Source organism: Narcine bancroftii, chromosome 4 (genome assembly GCF_036971445.1).
Source record: "Narcine bancroftii isolate sNarBan1 chromosome 4, sNarBan1.hap1, whole genome shotgun sequence".
NCBI lineage: Eukaryota > Metazoa > Chordata > Chondrichthyes > Torpediniformes > Narcinidae > Narcine > Narcine bancroftii.
Genome location: NC_091472.1, coordinates 282,058,574 through 282,082,769, shown reverse-complemented (window position 1 = coordinate 282,082,769; position 24,196 = coordinate 282,058,574). Strand labels below are relative to the sequence as shown.

Sequence of the window (24,196 nt, the reverse complement as noted above, 5' to 3'; positions counted from 1 at the left end):
ATACAATGGAGCTTGTGGGTTATCAACTGAAGGCTGAGCAACAGATGAAAAGTGGGAGCACTTTGAGCTAGGCCCATGTTTATGGTTCAATTCATCATTCATCACCTTAAAGTCACCCTAACAATTTGCTACCAGCAGTGATCTGCTGAATAATTGTAGATTAGGGAAAATAAATTGCTGAAGCTAGGGTTTCACATATCCTATTCCAGATGAAAGCTTGCCTGTCCTTATTCGATATTTGGTGCAGGTGGCCACTCTCGAGATTAATGAAAACATTGTCTGAAAGACTATGATATCATCCTACCTGTACTTTCTGCAGATTCCTCCAATTTCTTTGCCAGTAACAATAATGTATTTCTAAAGCAGCAGTAAAGAATGTATCTGAATAATCTTGGCCATAAAGATTCAGAACCTATCAACAGCTGGATAAACATCCAACTTACTTTAGTGGTCCCACTGAAATGTTTGTACATGAAACTGCATTGTGTCACATGTTAGCTTTGAAGTCCCATTTCTAATTTTCAGGCACCCCAATCCCCTACTTATTTTCAACATCACCTTTTCTGTCAAAAAAGTGATAAATCTCCTGTTGTATGACATGCTCCATGTTTTATGTTCTCTTTCCTTGCAATTGGGGAAAGAGGACACCCATGAATAAAAATATTGACAAATGGTGAATGGAGAATTGGTGTTGACTGAAAGGAAGGCATTAGAAAGGTTAATTGTTATTGATGATGCAGATAAGAGAAAAAGGACTATCTGCAAATTAAATTATTATGTTGGAGTGTGGTTGAAAGACTGTATTAACCCATCAGGCAATATCTGGATGTGCCTCTGAACACATCATTGCAGCTATGATTATTGTTAATTGTTCTGCATTGAAACATAAACATAGCATTACTTATGTTTTTTTTCTTCCAACTTCACCATCCATCAAACATTGTGTTTGGAACATCCCTTAAGTACTAAAATTAAAATGGATTCCTGCATTTTGGCATTTCACCCTTTAAACCTAATTGGTTAGAAAATTTGGCAATTATGTATTTACTTAAGAGATTGAGCAAATTTTCCCCGAGATTGCTCTGCCATTCAATAAAATGATTGGCGGCTTCAACACCATTTTCCAGCTTATTCTCCGTAAATCTTGGTTCTTCTGTGATTTAAAATCTACCCATCTGAGCGTAGAATGTTCCCAACCTTCAAAGGGAATTGATTTCTTTTTTTTAAACACAATCTTAAGTAGCTAAATTTTAAAGTCATGATAGTAATGGGTATAAAGCCACAACTAACTATGATATATTTACTTCCAGATTTTTAGTGCATATTTAGGTTTTACCAAGTTTCAGTCCTCTCGGAAATATCCCATTTTACTGATGTGGTGGTAACTTAGTTAATTCCATAACTTGGTTGCCATATCTTCTGCCATATGTGCTGATGGTCATTTTATTGTTTTGGCTAAATTGGTAGATCTCTTGCTCAATAGAAACTTGTAGGTTCAAGCAGTGATTAGACACAATCTCAAGTACAATGCAGTACTGAGGACATGGTACATGCATTCAATTTTTTTTTAAATTAAATACTAGTGTTCATATTTTAGTAGTTCAGATATACAAACTTCTGAAAAGTAGGAATGAAAGTCTCCTGCCGCCAAAGCAAAACAATTGATTGGTCATCCAATTCACTTTGGAACAAATTTATATTTGTACACCTTGACTTTAGAATAAAGATTCCATTACACAGATTGCATAACATTGTTCATTAAAGCATCGTGCTTTATCTTTTAAGATTAATTACAGCATTACTTGAATTTAATCTATGCAAATATATATTTTTATATATTCAAATTGAATTTTATTTTTCAGGGGCTGTTTTCTTACATCATCACTAATTGGTACACTTGCACTAAGCCTCACAATACCTCTTTCCATGATAACAGACATCTATATGAAAAAGGTAATAATTTGTTTTTGAATGCATCATCAGTACTAGACTGCTTTAAAAAAAATTACAATATAAAGACTAAAAAACAAGATCTGCTGACTTGTTCGTAGGCTGCCAGACACAAATAGTTGTACAAGAAAATGTTCATTTCTTGCTAATTTCCTTAGTTGGGACATATGTCTAAGTACTTTCCAATAATTTCAGAAAACCCCTGGGTGCGTTTGTGTTATTATGGAAGAATATCTAAATGTATCAACTGAAAACTCGTGGATTAAGAGTTTCCAAAGTTCATCTAGTTATCTCTTGTCTAAGCTTTCTTTTGAAAATTGTAAATATAGAGCATGAAACTTAATGGAAGAGTAATTGAGCAAAGGAAGAGGGTAATAAAACCTAACATTATAATATCAGAATCTGGAAAGAGTGGAAGTGGCAATATCAGTACAGTATTAGCCCTGACATGGTGGTGAGTTTTCAAAAATCTGATGTAAATAGAGAGAAAAACTAAAAAGAAGCAAGTGTTGCTCGTCTCGCATAAAGCAAAACGAAATTATAAATTTGATGCTGGTCCAATTTGAATGAGCTACTCATCTCCAACATTTTTGTTTTAATTATGGTAAAAAAAAAATTACTGAAAATATATATTTACAAATTTGAAGCAAAAAAATCTGTTTTAAGCACAATTCTAATCAATTTGTCATACAGTAGTTGTAGCCTTGCTAAGCTTCTCTGCAGGAGATTTGTAACAACACAAAAAGCTCTTGGGATCTGAGATTAATGTGGAAAATTGATTATTAGCCAGCTGGATAATTGCCTAGATAGGTCTAAATAATAGTTCTAATTTGGACAAATGTGACCATTTATGTTTCAGGAACTCCTGTTATGCATGGAGATTGATGGTCCTAATTAAGAAATTATAAGAAGCATGTCTAGACTATGTAGGAAAGGAAACTTATCAAATTGAGTAGCATCTAAGGTCAAGGGCAAGGGGGAAAGAGTTGTCAACATTTCAGGTTGAGACCTTTCTCTCCCTCCACCTGGTTCCATCTGCCTTTGTTTTTTCTCTTTCTCTGCTTCTGCCTATTACCCATCTACTTCTGTCTCCCAACTCCCCCTTTCCCAGCTGGCTCCATCTGCCAGTCATCATTTGCCTCTCTTAGGTCCACCTGTCACCTGTGTTTCACCTATCCCCCTTTCATACTGGTATTGACTATCTTCTGTCTCCGTTTTCAATCCTGACGCAGGATCACAACTAGAAATACTGTCATCCCTCAACTCCCTCCCCCACCTCCTCCTCTGCAAGGTTGCTCCAGCATTTTTCTTTGGCGTCAGATTCTAGCATTTGCAGTCTCTTGTGTCTTTATTGCTTTTTTTAAAAAAAAATGGTTGTCATCACTTTGAAGATATTAACAAATACATTTCAGTTCAAAGATTTCTAAATTAAGGAATACATATATAAAAAAGTAAAGCTCATCTATAATAAATCAGACAGACTACTGAAACAAGTTCAATTTGATTTTCCAATGTCACTCTTAAACAATGGAGGAGAATTGGTTCATCAAGGAATCCAAAAGTAATAATTTCTTGGATCGATAAATGTAGTCAAATAAAAGACTTCAGAATCCTAATTGCCGCATGTTGCGTAACATCTCAATTTAAAGAGAAGTGACAGAACAAGGGAGGACATAATACAGGTCGAGTAACCCCCTAATCTGAAATGCATAGGACCAGGAGTATATCAGATTTTGGAATAAGATGTTTAATAATGCGAATGATGTTTTGTACTTATCAAAAAAAATCTATCTCTGCTTACAAAAGAAGATAAATGCAGCACCAAATACTAGAAATTCTGCTGGATGGCCTTAGCGATTAGCGCACATAGGTCTGGTGGTGATGGTTGGTAAAATTAGCGCCCACTTGTGGCTTCAAGTCGACGCTCAAAAAGTTTCGGATTTCGGAACTTCAGATAAGGAGTACTCTACCTGTATTTTCTTTGGGAAATCGATAGACACAAGAACAGATGCAACCTGACATTTATCTATTCCATAATCCACTTTCCATACAATTTACCTTACGTGCTATTCTACTTGGTCTTTCTGGGTTAGCAGCGGACTGTTGACTCACTCTTACAATTCTTATGCTATCTGTAGCCTATGTCTAGTTTCCTCATCCTTGAGCACCTGGCCTCTGAAATGTTTTGATCTCATCTTGGCAGAACTCTAAATCCCTCCAACTAGTTCTTACTTTAAAAACTGCTAATGAGACAGTCGATGTGATTTTGATGTAATTTGTCTGATGGTCAGACTGTGTTTTAGTAATTTGGTCCAACTGGCTAGAACCACGCTTACTTGGTTCCATGACTCCAAGTTCATCTAGAATAGCTTTGCTTCTTCCACATGTACTAGTACCTTCTAGTTTTCCCTATTTTTCATCCAGTCATTGACCTGCTTCAGCATCATCGAAAAATAGCATGCCCTTTCCATATTGTAACTGTTAACCTCTCCACTCTCATTAAAGAGGCATACAGTTTTGTTTATCAGTATTAGATGAGCAGAAGTTTATTTGAATTAAAGTAGTTTATACTTCCTCTCTTGGTCTGCTGACAAGCGTCTACTCTCTGGATTAAAACTAAATTAAAATTAAGGTAATGTTATATTAAATGTTTCAAAGTCATCATTTGAATAATTTAATTGTGAAGTATATACCTTATCTTCTAAATCCGAGTCCTACAAACATCACCTCACCAATGGAGTTTCTGTACCAAAATTATTAGGACTTTACTTAGATTTCCAATTGTATCTAAGTAGGATCCACATAACTGAATTTGCTACCTGTGTTCTTCCTGGACCCAATCTGGAAAACCTTGAAGCACATGAACATAATTAGATGTTTGAGGGGATTAAGAAAGGAGTTCCAAGGAAATTTGCTAAGTAAACTTTAACAGATGAAGTGTTTCTCCCTGAGCTTTGATGTCTGCAAAAGGAGTTTTCATGCTTCTGACATTCAGAAACATTCCAAACATAAACACTGACTTAAATTTTAAAACTCTTAGAACAAAATCAGATTAAGGTACTTCAAAATAATTAAAACATTAACTGCAAACCCAAATAACTGAAGAAATAACAACAGAAGGCAACTAAAACAATGCAATAAGGTGAGAAAAAAATGAAATACAAAGGTAAGCTAGCCAGCAACATAAAAGAGGATATGAAAAGTTTCTTCAGGTACATAGAGCAAAAGAGCAGTGAAGGTAGACATTGGACCACTGAAAACAATACTAAGGAGCTAGTAATGGGAGACAAAGAAATGGCAGTAAACTGAATAAGTATTTTGCATTTCTCTTCACTGAAAGACCCCAGCAGTATGCCAGAATTGAATGTCAGGGGCCAGAAGTGCCTGCAATTGGAATTACCAAGGAAAAGCTGCTGGGAAAATTGCAAGGTCTGAAGATGGATAAATCACCTTGCCCAGATAAACTCCACCCCAGGGTTTTAAAAAGAGGTAGTTGTGAAAATAGTGGTGGCATTGGTAGTGACCTTTCTGGAATCACTAGATTCTGGAATGGTTCAGGATGATTGGGAAATTACAAAAGGAGGGAGGTAAAAAACAGGAAATCATAGGATGGTTAGCCAGACTTCAGTGGTCAATAAGACGTTCGAATCTATTATTAAGATTGAGGTTTCGGTGTACTTGGAGGCACATGGTAAAATAGATTGAAGTAAGCATGATTTCATGATGGGGGAATTTTGCCTAAAAAACCTGTTTGGAATTTTTTAAGGAAATAACAGGAAGGACAGATAATAGATGTGGTTTACCTAGATTTTCAAAAGGCTTTTGACAAGGTGCTACGCACAAGGCAGCTGAGCAAGATGAGAGTGCATGGTATTACAAGAAAGACCGAAGCATGAATAAAAGATTGGCTGACCAGCAAGAGGCAAAAATGTGGGGATAAAAGGGGTCCTTTTCTGGTTGGCTGCTGATGGGTGACCAGTAGTGTTCCACAGGGCTCAGTGCCTGGGCCACTTTTTACATTATATTTAAATTATTTGGATGGTGGATTAGATAGCTTTGTGGCCAAGTTTGTGGATGTTACAAAGATCGGAAAAGGGCAGATAGTGTTGAGAAAGCACTGAGTACGCAGAAGTACTTGACAGGTTGATGGAATTGGCAGATAGAATACAGTGTAGAGAAATGTATGGCCATGCATTTTGATGGAAGGAATGAAGGCATATACTGTTTTCTAAACAGGCAACGTTCAGAAATCTGAGGCACAGAGGGACTTGGGGGTCTTCATAAAGACTTCCTAAAGGTCAACTTGCATATAGAGTCTATGGTAAGGAGGGAAAATAGAATTCTAGCATTCATTTCGAGAGGAATAAAATTTAAAAAACAGGCAAGTGAAACACGAAAGTTGGAAGACGTTGTGATTATAGTAAAAACATACAGAAATTCTGGAGGAACTCAGCTGATTTTTCAGTGTTCATAGAATGTAAAGATATATTACCAATATTTTAGGCCTGAGCCCTTCTTCAAGGTATAAAGACTGAAGAATGGCAGGGGGAAAAGTCCAGACCAACAAAAGGTATTAAATGAATATGGTAAGAGGAGAGGCGATCATTGATTTTGCCTCTGTTAAAGGAAACAGGGAAAAGAGAAGAGAGAATGAAAGAGACAGAGCTGGGGAATAGGTGACAGGGAAGAATGGGGGGGGAGAGAGGCGGGTTTAAACAGAAGCTGGAGAAGTTCATGTTAATGCCATCCAGTTTGAATGCACCGAGATAGAAGACATGTCAGCAAGGGAATTGGATGGGGAATTGCAATGAGTGGCCATTGGGAGATCCACTCTATTGTGGTGGACAGAGCTGTGATGCTCAAAGTGATCTCCCAGTCTACACCAAGTCTCAGATTTAGAGGAGACCACAACTGTAGCACCAGATGGAGTAGATTACTCCCACAGATTCATGTGAAATGTTGCTTCACTTGGAAGGACTGTTTGGCCCCTAAATAGTGGTGAGGGAGGTCATGTGGGTGCAAGTAGAGCATCTCCTGCAGTCACAGGTAGTTGCACAAGGGAGTCACAGAGAGAACAGAACATGTGGAAGGCAGAGGAGAGGAGAGAGAATATGTGTCTCGTGGTGGGATCATGTATGGGTGGCAGAAATGGCGGAGAAGGATATGGTGGACATGGAGGCTGGTGATGTATTAGGTGATGACAAGGGGAATTATGTTCTTGTTGTATGTGGGGGTGGAGGGGTGCCAGGGTAAATGTGTGGTAATGGAGGATATGTGGGTGAGTGCCTAGTTGATGGTAATATAGAGAAAGCCGTGTTGCTTGAAGGAGGACATCTCTGATGATCTGGCATGCAAGTCTATGACCTGGGATCAGATGTGGCGGAGACTGAGAAATTGAGTGAAGAGAATAGAATCCTTACAAGGGTCAGGTTGTGAAGAGGTGCAATCTATGTAGCTGTGGGAGTTTGTGGGTTTATTGAAGCCTTTTTAGGATTGACCGCTCTTGGAATATTGTGAGCTGTTTTGGGCTTCATATCTGAAGAAGGATGTGTTGGCATTGGGGAGGGTCCAAAGGAGTTTAACAAGGATGATTTCCAGAGTGAAATGGTTTTCATGTGATGAGTTTTGGAAGGCTCTGGGATTGTACTCATTGGAGTTTAGATGGGATAGGGTCTCATTCAAACCTATCGAATACTGATGTGGAAAGGGTGATTCCTACAGTGGCATAGTCTATGACCAGAGGGTATAGCCTCAAAAACAAAAGTGTCTTTTTATGAGAAAGACAAGGAGGAATTTCTTTACCCAGACAGCTGTGAAGGCCAATCTTTGGGGATGCATAAGGCAGAGGTAGAAAGGCTCTTGATCAGAGAAAGAATCAAGGGTTGTGGGGAGAAAGCAGCAGAATGGTGTTGAAAAGGATAGTAAATTAACAATGATGGGACAGATGTGATGGGCCAAATGGCCTAATTCTTCTCCTATGTTTTATTGTCTTAAAAAAAAGAACTCCCTTTATTCAATTGAATGAATGGTCTCACAGTTCTGGCACCATATCTAACTTGGTTCAGGTCCAGAGAAAAGATTCTCCAGCATTATTTTTGCCAATTCATGTTTATGCAGCTGGTCATCATACAGATTCCAGCAACCAAGAGGACCACATATGCTTGCAGGATTGGGACTCCCACTTTTAAACAAAACTAAAGTCATCGACTTTTATGGATATTTTCCATAAAACAGAATTCTGTATATGCAACAAAAAATCTGCTTAAGGGAAAAACTTGGTTGACATCTGGTAAACCAAATTAACTTCATAATAGAGTAAACTGATGAAACAAAATGTATTTTTGTAAATCAATAATTGCTTCTAAAGCTATAAACTTGGATAAAATAATTGCAATGCTTAATTCTAATTTTTATTTTCAATTTCCAGATGGAATTTTCATGGTTATTGTTTGCAGGATCCATTCCAGTTTTTCTCTCATTTTTCATTGCAACGCTTTTATGCCATTATAATAACTGGGATCCTGTAATGGTTGGCCTTAGGCGAATATTTGCATTTATATGCAGGAAGCATCGGATTCTCAGGTATTGTCTTCTTTGATAGTTATTTGTAGAGCTGGTACCAATTTAAAATTTGAACTTGTTCAAATTATGGAGCCAGAATTGCTGAGCTGTACACCTTCTTACTCACCCATGTGTCAACCATTAATGGCTATTACAAATTAAATATGCCTTGAGTGAGCATAATAAAGGCAACATTTTTCCCAGATATTTGGATACTTAAATCATTTAAATTTACAGTATGCAAAAGAGAACAAAAAGTAATTTACACTTAAACTGTTAGAGTTTGGAATGCTGAGCCCATGGAAAATAGTAGGCCCTTTCAAACTGCCATGTAAAATGAAGTTAACCAGGCAATTTGCACAGTTAGCGACCCAGGTACATGGCTATTTGAAAGGGTCCAACCGGGTCAACCTGGTGAGAACTCAACTGGGTGCCCTGCAGTTTGAAAGGGGAAATGGGTGACCCGGTTACTCTGGTGACATCAGCACTTGCGTATATGCATCACAGGAAATCCCTGGCTGAAGTGCCACTGCCTTGAACGCTGCTCCGGATCACTGCGACGGCTAAATGTGTGAGTGCGAGAGTAATGGCAGTCTTCCTTACCCATAATCCCCCACACCAGTTCAATTCTGGAACCACTCTGGCCCAACCACTCATGGCAGCAGCACGTTGCTGGGGGAGGGGTGTATAGCCACTGACATCTAATACTTTCCATGAGTGCGTGACGCATCACTCGTCACAGGGGCAGGATTTCCCCCTTAAATCGCCAGGTTGGCTATTTATCAGGTACCCAGATGCTGCAATTTGAAAACATCTAGTGAGGCACTGCATTTTCAGAGGAGTGGGATCTGATACAATATGAAAAGGATGGTAAAATTAGACGAATTCATATTTGCTTTGACAAAGAGCAGAGCTAATGAAACTAACATATCAAGTCTTGCAGTTTTTTTCAAAAGCAATTTTGCTGTTTTTATTTTTTAAAAAAGCACCAGTGCAAAAGTTAATTTTATCTAAAGCACCTAGAGAAAGTAGTCAGGAAAACTGAATCATTAGGTCAAACAGTGAACAGTCAAGGCATATTATAATAAAAAATTCACATCAGTCAGCTGTACCCAAGTTATTGTCTTCAAGTTCCTTGCAATTTGTCAGGTATAAAAATTTGGTTAGGCTGCACTGGAACATTGCCATTCTGGTGCTCCATTACAGGAAGAATGTCAAGACTTTGAAAAGGATGCAGATCAGAGGGGAGACCTACAGTGCCCTCCATAAGTTTTGGGACAAAGATACTTTTTTCCTTCATTTACCCCTATGCTCCACAGTTTTAAATTTGTAATCAAACAATACATATGTAATTAAAATTCACATTTCCTATTCAAGTTTATTTGTATACATTTTGGTTTGACTTTTTTTAATGCATGATCTCATTTCAGGGCACCACGTTGTTTGGGACATTTGGCTTCACAGGTATTTGTGATTACTCAGGTATGTTTAATTGCTTTACTGGTACAAAGGCGCTAGGCATGCTTCTAAGCTTTTGATCACCTTTGGAGTCTATTGTTGCCATATTTCAAAGAGGACAAGAGTTGTGCCAATGAAAGTTAAATAAGCCATTATGAAGGCTGAAAATAAAACTAAGACATCACCCAAACCTTAGGATTATCAAAATCAACAGTTTGGAACATCATTAAGAAAAAGCATACTGATGAGGTCAATAATCAAAGTGTCTGGTATTCCAAGGAAGACCTCCACTACTGATGACAGAATTCTCATCATAATGAAGAAATATCTCCAAACACATGTCTGACTGATTCGAAATACTATTCAGGAGGCAGGTGTCGATGTGTCAATGACTACTGTCCACAGAAGACTTCATGAACAGAAATACAAAAGCTACACTGCAAGATGCAAACCATGGCAAAGGAGGTAATGCTTTGGATATTGGGCAGTTCCTTTACACCTCTATACTTAGCTCTTGCAATTACACTGATACAGGTTAATCTTGGTCTCACCTGACCACAAGACCTTTTTTCAGAATTCTGCAGGTTCATTTCTTTTTAAAATATTTTTTATTGCTGTTTACATTATAAAATTAAACAGTGCATGCAGCTGCGCGCTACTTGAAAGAAGACACCCGCACGTTAGTGTAGTCAGGTTAAGCTCCAAGTTTTATTAGGGCTCCAGCCCGACTTTTAGACGCGCTCTTCCCCCCCCCCCTTGGCTGACATCACAACATGCATAACTAAAGTGGGTTTCATGCGTGCATAACGATGCCCTTCTTCCCCGCGCACTGTCCCTGTCTGTTGGCTGCGCAGCAAGGCCAGTGTCATTTTGGGGTCACTGTCCTTTAAGCTGCCCTTGCCATTCACCTGCCGGTTCACTTGTTGGGGCCAGTGCTGTTGCGCTCACCGCCTGGAGCACCGGCTTGATCTCTGCCGCAGCAGGCTGTCAAATACAATCATATATTGTGCTATAAGATTCAAGTGTTTAACAAATTACAAAAAAATTCAGACTGCAATCATATTAAAGAAATAGAATTTAACCACACAAAAAAACACAAAAGGTTTTTAAAAAATCAAAACCCCCACCACTACACAAGTTTAAAAGATAACATGTTGGAATCAAGTGACAACAACTTGGAAATGGACAGCACAGCAACAAAGTTTCTGAGCAACCCTAATACTTAAGGTTATAGTCCATAAATGGGATCTATGTCTTTTGAAAGTTAATATTTGAATCTTTGATAGCATATCTAATTTTTTTCTAAATGTACCCAATGGTTAAGTGTTATTATGTATTGTTTATGTGTGGGTGGTATATTGTCTTTCCATTTAATCAAAATTTTGCGTATGGCTATCAATGAAATAAAAGATGAAATTTGGTTTTGAATTGTAGTCAGTAATACATCCCCCACTGGAAATTATCCAAATAGAGCAATTAAAGGGCAAGGTTCCACTTTGAACTTGAGAATCACCAATAATGTTTGAAAAACAACTTCCCAAAATTTTTCTAAGCCAGAGCAAGTCCAGAACATGTGAACTAAAGAGGCATCACCAATTTTGCATTTGCCACATAGAAGATTTATACCGGAATAAAAATGAGACAATTTAACTTTGGACACGTGTACTCTATGGACCACTTTAAATTGCAACAAACAGTGTTGTGCACAAAGGAAGGTAGTATTAATCAAATTACAAATGGAGTTCCAAAACTCATTAGAGAATGAAAGATTCAAATTTTGCTCCCAGTCATTCTTGATTTGAGGCTATTCTTTAATCAAGCAAATGATTATAAATAATAGATATTAAGCTTTTATGAGAAAGGAGTAAATCAAAAAGTGTATCAAGGATGTTTGCCTCAGGGATTACCAGAAAGTCAGGGATTTGACACTGAACAAAATGTCTAATTTGTAAATATCTAAAAAAATGAGAAATACTATTAAATTTTACTACCAATTGTTCAAAATAAATGAAATTATGATGAATCAAATTGTTTTTGAAACATTTAATACTCCATTTGTACCATCTTCCATCTGACTTTTACTAATTTGTCCCTTAGCAGCCATTCCTTTCAATTGTTTGGCTAAAAGCTTTACTGATATTTCTCCATGGATGTAGAACTGATTCTGGCTCCTTAAAAGTTGTTGTTTAATGGGATAAGTAAAAAGATCAAATTTAGTTTTAAGTTCAACTCTCCTTTTATATAAATCAGGATTTTTAAACTTGTCATAACTGTAAATCAGTTTGTTTGATCTGATTGATTAAATCTAATCTTTCCTTATAATACATGCACAATAGATTAGCTGTAAAACAAATAATTTGCATTTTAAGATATGCTTTCATGGTGTCCCAGACAATCAGGTTAGAACCTGTTGGAGAAGAATTTATAATAAAGAAAAACTTAATTATAAAATCATTATCTGAGAGTGTGGTAGAATTAAAAAGCCAATGCCTCCTGTAAAAGGAAAGTCAGGAAAATTCAGACAAAATAACAGGAGCATGTTCAGATATCACTATTCCTTGATACTCACTTGATTTGGTCAATGAAGTAAATTGATTATAATATAACATTTAGACATAAAACCTATTCTTATCACAATTCCTGATATAGGGTTCTTGAAGAAACACAAAATCAGCCTTTAAATGCCTAACATGAGAAAATGCCCTGCAGCGGTTAACTTGCCCATTCATAATATTAACATTTCACAGGATAAAACTAATTGGATTACTCAGAAGTGAAAATAAACCAGCTCAGTCTCACCATTCCAAAAACTATCACTGTGAATCCACAGTAACACAACATTTATAAACGATGAAAGCAAAATAACCTACAAATTCAGTATAAACTCAAATAGACTCCCTTCTCCCAAACCTCCCAGCTCTAAAGGTTGCAAAATCAAATAGCAACCAGCTCAAAAAAAATCATTTTAACCTCACACACTTCTACTGAAGAATCTTATATTAATATTTTCCCCAAATAAAGAATCTAACCAAAGTGAGAAATTAAAAAGTTTTCGACAAAGATACACAATCTAAACACATGGACAATAGATTCATGTCTTCTTTCTACTATCAACTAAAATGAAAAAAAATTTGCCGACGCGTTAACATCAAAACCAGTGGTTCTCAACCTTTCTCTTTCCACTCACAGATCACTTTAAGTAATCCCTTTGCCATTCATGCTCTGTGATTAGTAAGGGATTGTGAAAGGTTGAGAATCACTGTTCTCGACCCAATTGTTACTGAAATATTTGACTTAGAAAAATTGTCATTGGCCCAATTCCTTTGGAGTTATGGAACTGTGCACATAACAAGCCAATTAGGTATGATTGAAACAATAGTTTTCAAACTTTTTCTTTCCACCCACAGAACACCTATGGCATAGGCAATACTTAAAGTGGTAGGTGAGTGGAAAGAAAAAGGTTGAGAACCACTGTTTGAAACATTAAATATTCTAATTAATAACAAATTGCTCTTAATTAAAAAGGAAGGCACCGTAAACTATAAAGCTCTACATTTAACTTTCCAAGGTCAGTTCCATGAAAACTGTAACTTGTATTTGATTAATATAAAATTTTCCATACCTAAAATAATTTATACACTTATACACTATTTCAATGTTTGCTGCATTTTCCCTCGGTTGTATAACGTAACCGCACAAGCCTATTTTCCCCACAGTCAAATAATAAACTAGATACATTGTATCATTGCACTATGATAACCAAAATAGGTAAATACTGTCAACATTAAAGTAAAATTAATACAATCCATTTAAATCTTTAATATCAAAGAAAAACAAAATAGCTAAATAAAGTTAAAATACAAAATTATTAAATCAATTAACCCTTTAATCAACCAAAGAAAAGAGCAGCCAGACTTTCCCACTCAAAAATAAACCTTCAAACTGGAAAAAAAAATTCAGACACAAACTAATAGTTCATGTTGAAAGAGAATCCTCTAAGACTTCGCGTGCTTCATCCAGCGAATTCAAAAATTTCTTGTGACCACTTTCCAGAGTGATCTGCAGGCAAGCTGGATACAGCAAAGTAGGTTTAAATCTTCCTTGTATGGCTCAGTCACGACTTCTCTGTATTCTCTCCGCATGTCCATAAATTAGGGCAAATATCTTTAACGAGTCTAATTTGTTGACCCTGGAAATTCAAATTTCTTTTCCGACAAGCTTCACAAATGACATGATCCTTTTCTCAATAATAATGAAATCGAAGAATTAACAAGTGTGAGCGATGTTCCGAGGTTGACTTGGGAATGCAAAATCGACGTACCCTGCTATGTCAGTCCACTGGCCTTTTTCCATATCTTTTAAGCCCAAGATCTGTAAGTTCTGGTGCCTGCATCTGCTCTCCAAATTGATCATCTTCGAGTTGGAATTGCAAGCAGATATTTTGGCACATTGAGTTTCTAAATTACTCCAAACCAACCTCAACAGTGTCCAAACGCTCGTCAATTGCTGAAATGGATTGTAAAACCTTTTCAAGAGTAGAGTTAATTTCTCATTGACTTTCTTTTACCTCTGCAGTTATATCTCGTGTTGTGCCCCATGAATGCATTTTCGACATGTCTGAAATGCAGTCTGGAGTCAGATGGGCTCTCTTTTTTTAACCTTTTTGTTGTTTTAGCATTTCTAGTTGCCGCCATTTCAAAAAGCAATAATAATAAATATTGAAGGGGTAAAATTTAAGACACTTTGATTAAAAATGAAAGATACTTGAATGAGAAATGTTTCAAAACTGGCAGGAGCACTTAACTACTGCTACCTAAGCCATGCAATGGCCAGCCAGAAATCTCTCAGGCTCTTCTAAATACTTCTTGGCAAACTGTAATCTGGCCATCCTTTTTGTGGCTAACAAGTGGCTTGCTCCTTGCAGTGTAGCCTCTGTATTTTTGTTCATGACATCTGTGGACAGTAGTCATTGACATATCCACACCTACCTCCTGAAGAGTGTTTATTTGTCAGACATACGTTTGGGATTTGTCTTCATTATGATGGGAATTCTTCTGTCACCAGCAGTGAATGTCTTCCTTGGAAGACCAGTCCTTTTGTGATTACTGAGCTCTTTCTCTTTCTCCTTAATGATGTTCCAGACTTGATTTTGGTAATCCTTAGGTTTGTGTAATGCCTCTTACTGTTTTATTCTTTGTCACCCTCAATGGCTTATTTAACTTTTATTGGCACAACTCTGGTTCTCATGATGAAAAATGCCAACCACAGACTCCAAAGATGATCAAAAGCTTTGAAGCAAGCCTAGTTCTCTTATAACTACACCACTGAAGCAATTAAACATACCTGAATTCTCACAACCAGAGAAGACAAATGTCCCAAAGATAGTGTTCTGAAATGACGATCTGTGCATAGAAAGTTTTGTAATTTCTACCTGGTCAAACCAGAATGTATACAAATAACCATGAATAAAATTTGGAATGTGCATTTTAATTACATGTGAATAGTTTGATTACAAATTTAAAACTGTGGAGTACAAGGGCAAATAAAGGAAAAAAAGTATCTTTGTTCCAAACATTATGGAGAGCTCTGTAATAGTTTATAAAACTATAAGACAGTGGTTCTCAACCTTTTTCTTTCCTTTCACATACCTATGCCATAGGTCCTCTGTGATTAGTAAGGGATTGCTTAAGGTGGTATGTGAGTGGAAAGAACAGTTTGAAAACCAATATTTTAATTGTATTTAATGGACTCATTATGTGCACAGTTTCATAACTTTAAAGGAAATGGGCCAATGACAATTTTTCTCAAGAAAAATAGTTCAATTGGATCTAAAAGCAGTGATTCTCAACCTTCCCTTCCAAGTCACATTTCACCTTAAGCAATCCCTTACTAATCACAGTGGCATAGGGATTACTTAAAGTGGTATGTGAGTGGAAAGAAAAAAGTTGAGAATTACTGCTATAAGAGCTACAGATATAGTGAACTTTCAGAATCTTTTTTCCCCAGGCAAAAATGTCAAATATTAGATATCTCTCTCTCTCTCTCGAGATAGATATATGCCTGGAACAGGCTGCCAAGAGTAGTAGTGGAAGCAGATACCCTTGCAACTCAGACTCTTGTACACAGATCCTGCTCTCTGATTTGAGAGAAGATGGCAAGGGATCGTAAGAGCAGCGAGCAGTAACTATGGGAAGTTGAACAAGGATGATATCAACTATCTGGAAGGTGGAAATTTCATCCATTTTGATAGCTTCCCAGGTTAAATGGAATTTTTTTTTAATAGCACAAAATGGGTCATCCACATAAGCCATTCTCAACTCTTTTGTTGGCTATGATCCCCTTTCTACTCTGCTCAGTTTATAGGTCCCTTTCACTGTGGAGCAGTGAAGTTTTGGCTTCACTCGTACATCTACCATGTATGTTAAAAAAAATTTAAATATTTCTGTCACGTGAGGGGTGATACAAAAATAAGACTTAAATGTGCTGTCACCCCTGCGGGTGAGGGGCAACAGAGGGAGGGATTCAGCTCCTGTTAGGAATGGCTGATTTTAAGGTTGGGCTGAGAATATAGTTGGCATGGTTATTTTTATGAATGACACTAAAATTGGTGGAATAGTGAAGAAGGTTATCCAGAGGATAACCAGATGATCAACAGGATTGAGATCAACTGCCAAAGAATTGCAGATGAAATTGAACTCACATAAGTGGGAAGAGATGCATTTTGTTAAGGAAGAACTTGCGTAATAAATGGCAGGGCTCTTGAGCTTTTTATTTTAAAAAAAAGCAAAGAGACCTACACATATAACAAAGCTCCTTGAAAGTAGCAGCACCGGGAGACAGGGTGGTGAAAATGGCATTTGGAATTCTTACCCTCAATGGCCAGGGTAATGAGAGAGACATAGGCCACATCCAGGCAAAACTGACCAACTCTGGCAGGCCGCTTAGCCTGCACAGACAAATCAGGCCTCAGCTCCCTTTTCCATGCTGTAAAGTTGTGTAACTATGATTTAAATTCTCAAATGTAAAGCAAATTCCTCACTGGAAATGTCCTTTTTTTTTCCAGAAAACTTCAAATTTGGTTTTTGAAGTGTGATTATATTCAAACTCAACAGAATTTTGCTACAAAGTGCTTTACATCAATTAATCAAAAAAATATATAAAGCACAAAAATCAACAAACTTAAAAGGACAAGAGAGTAATTTTGCAGAATAAAAATGGGTTGGGGAAATACATGGGCGGCGACAGGCTGCTGAAACACACTGGCACGGCCGGCTCAACCCCATGCACTACAAACCCAAGTTATCTGGGTGGGCGTTGCAGCTCCCTAAACAACCATGACAAAAGCAAAGCCAAGACTTATCTGAGGTCAGGGGAAATCGATACAAATTTGAAGTTTATCATCATTTCTTAAAACTGCAGTCATTATAATGAGCAGCAGTGTAAATAATAATGAGATAACTCTTGGAGACTGGTGTATCATTAGGAGTAAAACAAAACAGGACATTTAAACTAAACACATTTTACGTTTTATACTCAAAATTCTACATAAAATTAATTAAGAAACAATTTAAACTAGATTTGTTATATATAAAACACTGAGTTGCAATTACAAAAAGAAACAAAAAATCTGTGCCACCAATATTTCAACTAGAAACCAACACTAGTACCATAGGGTTGAAAGACCACAGCAGCCCTTGGTAGCGTGAGTAAGGAGTCTCTCTGTTCACATTCTCTGGTGCCTGGAGTTATAGGTACCTCTTTGCCCCACAGGCACCCACATTACTACCAACTCCCACAATGCAGCCCCTCAGGAGCGCCCCACCAGCATGGAAAAGTCCCAAACCCGCAAACAGTGCACAATTCAGCTCCATAACCTTGGTGAGGGGATCCCCTGGAGCACGTCTGCCAACTTCACCCAGCGATAAACCCTGGGCTCAACGTCAGTTGTCCCAACCCCAGGCTAGGCCTCCACATCAGTCATTTAGGCCACACTGTTGGCCTCCATGCCGACATTTCAGCCACCCGTCTCAACCATCAGGACCTCTGCAATGGACTCTGCTCAGACAGAGCTAGAGTCGCCGACAGCGAATCTCAAGCCGCAAGATCTCCCTCAAGCACTCTCTGATCAGAGCATTTTAAAAAAATTACTTTCACGGTCCCTCCACTTGTCAAAAAGCATCAGGTGTAGTACAAATCTACGGAAACCTAAAGGCATTTGTTGCATTAATAATGCTACCAATCTTCTTCCAATGACATGGATCACACAAATGGCCATCTCTGGAACACTGCTGCAAACCAAAAGTATTTATTTTCATTCCTATCTAATATTGTTAGACCTGACAATTAAAATCTATTTATCTGTTAAGGGAATTAAGGGAGAAAGGCAGTGGATCAATTGATTAAATTCCAAGAATAAATCCGGAGTTGGCAATCCTAACTGCAATTAACCTGAAAACACATTAACTGCAGTGGCTTTTTATTTTCTATTGCTCGGCAATGACATTTTAACAGCAGACATTTGTGTATTTTGGATAATTGGGTTTGACTCTGATGCCTCCCATAATCAAATTCTTTTTTGACGCTCACAAAGCTGAGGCATAAAGAAATGTTAGGAGTTTCAAATGTATTGAAAGCCCAACATCAACAATTATCCATCACTAAACAGAGAAAATTGGCAACTGATGCAGAATAATCCTCAAGATCAAAACGAAAAACTGAAAAAATTTTATACACTTTGGATCTACTAATTATCAGTAGTGCAGAAGTAGACCACAAAGTTTGAGACCAGATCTTCTTCATGTTATCACCAAAATAACCTGTTCATGAGGCACTAAAAGGATATCACTAAAACAAAATCCATAAATGATGCACAAAAATATTTTGTATCGGACCATTGACTAAGTAATTGTTTTGCATATAATGTTTTTTTTTCAAACTATTTAAATGTATATTTCTAAAATAATCTTCATAAATGTTTAATAACTGACCTTAAAAACACCTTTGAAGAGAAAAACCAGAATTAACATGCCAAATCAATGACCACTTGGCAGACCTGTTTTCAGAAATAATTTTTGATTGAAGCAATGCAAGTATTTAAGTGTTTTTAATGCTTGATAGGAACCAATATATTTAAAGAATGAATTTTTATTTTGCGCACAACTGAATAAGATTTTTATTTCAACACTTTTATGTTGTTGTATACAAGGAAGTTTACTTTTGATTTTCTTTTCAACAAACAAATTTTTTTCTTGGACTCTTTTCCACAATGATCAACTAATGACTGTAACTTCTTTTTCAGAACTCTAGAAGATAGCGAGCAATGTGAGAGTTTGATTCCTATGCATGGCGTTTCTCAAGATGAAGGAACTAATTGTTGTTCATGATGACTAGGTATAAAATTATATGATCTGAATTTACTATTTGTAAAATGTATAGTGTCATTAGATCTGTTTATACAATGCAGCTTTTTGTTCTTTTTAAAACCATAGAGTGGCATGGTTGGCATAGCGGTCGGTTAGTGCATGCCTTTACAGTGCCAGCGATTGGGACTGGTCCGTGGTTCAAATCCCTCACTGTAAGGAGTTTGTAGGTTTTCCCCGTGTCTGCGTGGGTCTTTCCTGTGGGCTCCAGTTGCCTCCCACCTTTCGAAACATACTGGGGGTACAGACTCGTGGGCAGAAACAGCCTATTACCGTGCTGTATGTCTAAATTTACATTTCATATGGTTGGGCAACTATTATTTGCCTTGAGTAGATTAGTCTCATCCATCCTTGATGTGAAAATCACCAGGTTTCGTGAATGTTAATTTAAATGTACTTTCTTTTATACATTTCTGCAGACGTAAAATACAATAAATGATAAGGGAAGCTTAATTACTGTGGACTGTATCCTTCCTTAATGTACTCTCTACTGCAGCCAGATCTAAACCATTTAAGGCATTACTATTACAGATCTATCCCTACCACCACCACCTAGGGGGTCACTAGTGTACAACAGACCAGCCACATGAAGGATCGGATAAGAGAAAGGATATTCTGGAGTGAATGACTCACCTTTTGCCATCTCAGAAAAGTAATTAATACTCGCCACTGGCCTCCATGTCTGTAGCTCCAGCAATAAGTTAGACACCATGCAGGGAAAACAACCCGTTTAACCCGTACTCCATACATGGATCAAAATATTGAATCCCTTTACCATAACTAGACTGTATGGTCCACAAAATATATTTTATTTACTACATTGGCTGCTCTGAATGTACCTACCAATCCACCAAGAATGACAAAGGTGATATGGATTTGTACAAAAAAAAAATTTGGAATGCATACTTAAGCAAACCTTTTACTCTAATGTCCTACTTGTATATTTCTTCTTTCCCTCTTCTGGTTTTGATTCGTTTTCAGTGGTGCAATGAATGGGTTGTACTGCTCTACTATGTATGAGTTGACCTGATAGCCAGTATAAATGAATTTTCTCGCTGCCCCTCAGTGCACATGACAATAAACTTGAAAATATCACCATTGCTTCATTATCAGTGGTTCTTTTATCCTGGAACTCCCTGCCCAACAACATCGGGCAGTAACAATTACCTGAAAGTCAGCAACATTTGAAGTATTCACCACCAATTAAGAATTGACAGTATCCTGCAGATAAATACAGTAAAAGTAAATTATAAGCATGTCACTTTACAGTTATTATAAAAATGATTAAATTCACTAAATTAATACATAGGGACCCTTGAGGATTTAATCCACGCCAAATCTGCCCTTTTAATTAACCTAACATTTTCCTCTAAAGCTCTGGTCATGCACACAAGTTTTCCCTCCCAGTTTTTATTTTAATAATAATGGGAAAAAGAAATTTCAATACAAGATGCAACTAAATAACAACCTTTTAAAATAAAATGTACAAATAAACATCAAAAGGAAAGGGGAACAAACAAGTTAATTATCAGAATCAGTGCTTAAAACACAATTTAAACCGAGAAGAAAATAAGAAATGTACAAACAAGACATTAGAATCGAAGGGTCGGTAAAGTGTGTTTCAAAATAAATACACTTCTTACAAATCCATGGAACAAACTGAATGAATTACAGACCAATTGGAAGATGGTGACAGAACTCTAGAAAGGAAGGGGGAAATGGGAGCAATAGTGATTAAGCTCAATTTATATTCATGATGAAAGGCACATCATATACAAACTGGCAGTAGAATCATTTTGAAACAGGAGAAAAATAATTTACAATTAAAGGATATATTTGGCAAATCTTTAGCAAAGACGTGTTAATGAAAGAATTTTAAACCAACTCTTGTCTGGTAAGTAATACATTTCTCAAGGTTATAGGAAAAAGAACATTAAGATTTAATCATTCCACCATTGACGCCAGTTGGATAATGATATCAAAAGTAAAATTTTGTCCCAAAATTTAATTTCTTGTGATTTCGTTGTTCTTGTAAAAGCAGTTTAGTAAGCCTACGCTATGGCCTGGCTTCCTCCTTGTGGTTTGTTTAAAAATCTTATGTAACTTTTTCTGCTACTTTAATGCAGCTGCCACTATTAATTTTCCTTCAGCTTAACATTTTTGCATTGTCAACTCAAATAGAAGTTGAGGTTTCTTTAAAACTTAATGTTGTTTCCTGTGTAGTCCATTTACTTCTGTATCAAGGGAGGGAGTTGCCTTTTACAAACGATCCTGCAAAGTGACACGAGGCTTGCAATCTTCGTAGGCTATCCTTTGTTCAGTTATAGCTTTCTTTTACTAACAATATTAATCTTGTCATGCCTCTTCTAGCTCCCTGCAATATCTTCACTGCAAGAATCAAAATTTCCAATTTAATCTTTGAAGATACCAGGATTCAAATCATTCTTACTTTTAAGGACGTCAATGTATTAGTAACTGACCTTGGCACATTTATTTACATTTTCTAATTTTCTCTGTTTTTAAAATAAAATAATTTTGTTCCATCTGACACACTGCACTCTGACCCTTGGTCTTGGTATACACTTTGAATTATCAGAAACATTTTTGAAGCCATTATTTTTATTATCATGAGAGCATCACTCGTTTTGGAGGTCGAAATTCTCATACTAAAAATAACTCACAGTTACAAAATAGAACTTGTAACTTGTTGATCCGACTCGTAATCCATTTTCAAAGCTGTGCTGCTCCCAATGACCTCAAGGCTCTGGTTCTGACATCTCTGATAAGCAGAAGCATTCAAATCATTTAAAATTGATTTGATTTAAGGAATTAAAACGTTATTTAAAAATAATATGGGTATTTTAAATGCAAAAGTACTGTTAATTAATTAGAAACTGATGTAGAGAAGTAATAAAATACAAGCAAAATGCTTACCTTTTGGATTAGTGTCAATTAAGTGAATGAGAGCTGCTCTGGATGTGCAACCTATGCCTGGCATGAATCCAGATGCAGTATTTTCAGCCCCTCAGCCCAATAGGTTATAGAACTGAATGACAAGTACCACAGACTGATGCTCACATTGCAGTTAGTCACCCCCTGTTCTTTATGAAATGGCTGCTTTATCATCAGTACCATCCAGCCCATTAAATCATCAGTTTTACAACACAGAAACAGGCCCTTCAGCCCTAATTGTTTTGAAGTTCTTCGTTACTTAGAACTGACCACATCTGATTTTATTCAAGAATCATTTTCAAAAGGTTTTGTTTGCTTGTGATCCACTAAGAACCATTTGAGCAGATGACTGAATATCCTTCATTGTAAAATACTTAGTTCTCCAAATTAATGTGAATACAAATAATCAGGAACTTTATTTTTACAATTAGAGAAAATACATTAAGCTAATTTTTTTTTTCTTTCCCTAGACTGAATATAAATACATGGAGTATTTGTGTGCTCAGACAATCTTTTGAAGAGCTGATAAATCCTGTATCTGCTGATGCCTGTTCAAATGTCCTAGCTACAAAGTTTCAAATCATTTAAGGCCGTATGGAAATTATAAGCCCCAAAAGTTGGAATCATCTATGGAATTGTTTAAAATCATGAAGAATATAGTGGGAATCTCATCGATCAATACTGCTTATTTGCCTGACTGAATGTATCGAAAATTGTGAATCAGAGGATAAAATTGTTTGGTTCTGCCTATAGCTTTTTGGAACATTCTACCACGTTGAGACTCAAGAACTGTGTCGAAAGTAGAACATGTTGATTGAGTGATGCTGACAAAAAAAATGGAAAATCAATTTGATAGCTGTTCAGTCCACTTTTAATATTGTGTACACATTTAACAGAAAAAAGGAAAAACAAATGTTTAAAGCAAATTGAACTATGAAAAACAAAGGACAACAAAGGCAGAATTGCTGAGATATTTTGAACTCTTTGATTAAACAGTGGAAATACTACACAGGCTAATGCCTTTTAAAGACTGATTCAGATTTCTACACTATCACTACAAATTTCAAAGTAAATACATTTCTGATTAATGTTAAAGGTATCTTGAGTTGACTTGGAATAAATAAAATTTTTACATTGTTTAATTGCAGGAGTTTGTTTCAAAACCTCCAGACCATCAATTCATTGTTGAGTGATTACAGTTCCAGCTTTCCTGTAACAATCAATGGCATTTCCATAGATTTTTATTATAGATTTGCTATGGTCATGATTCTCAGGAATACATTGCAGTCAAGTTTTTAGCTTGATTTCCTCCCCCCCCCCCCCCCCCCCCCACCAAAAAAGACTGATATACATAGTGACTTTTTAAAAGAATCAGATGCAGTCCTAAATTTTTGGTTTAATAGCTAGAAAATAAAGTTTGTGTCGCCTAACTTATTGAAATTTGTGAAAATATGGTTTTACCTTTAATTTGTAAGTGATATTGAAACCCTAGAATTTCAATATTAAGACAATTTTACCTACAAATTAGAAGTAGAAATGGAAACAGTCATTCAGCACAAAATAGCACAGCATTTCCCTATGAATTCTAATGCAATCTAAATACTTTATATGAAATGTTTTCAGTTGGTTAACGCAAATGTTATTTATTGAAGAGCTCTTCTTAGTAAAGGGATACGTAAAATGCTGTACACAAAAGTGCTGGACAAACACCATAGAATGCAAAAGGAAGTCAACATTTGTTGCCTGTAGGAAAGCTGTAGGGTAGGAGACAAAGGGATATAGGAAAGGGCAGACCAGGGAAGGATGTTAACAGAAATTAGAGAAGTCAATATTGATACCAACAGTTGGAAACTGCC

The 24,196-nt window shown here is 36.7% G+C and overlaps 1 protein-coding gene across 5 annotated transcripts in view; it reads left to right on the top strand.

Moving 5' to 3' along the window:
• LOC138762033 (solute carrier family 35 member F5-like) overlaps window positions 1-23,477 on the top strand; it is a 126,959-nt gene extending 103,482 nt beyond the window's left edge. For 4 of the 5 annotated variants that reach the window (XM_069935218.1, XM_069935215.1, XM_069935214.1 and 1 more), the window contains 4 exons: window positions 1,863-1,953; window positions 8,378-8,532; window positions 19,268-19,359; window positions 22,811-23,477. In XM_069935218.1, the coding sequence (XP_069791319.1) occupies window positions 1,863-1,953; window positions 8,378-8,532; window positions 19,268-19,352 (331 nt within the window). In that variant the 3' untranslated portion in view covers window positions 19,353-19,359; window positions 22,811-23,477. Of the gene's footprint in view, window positions 1-1,862; window positions 1,954-8,377; window positions 8,533-19,267; window positions 19,360-22,810 lie in introns of those variants that run through there. The other variant, XM_069935219.1, reaches the window with a different exon arrangement.
• Window positions 23,478-24,196: the final 719 nt, after the last annotated feature.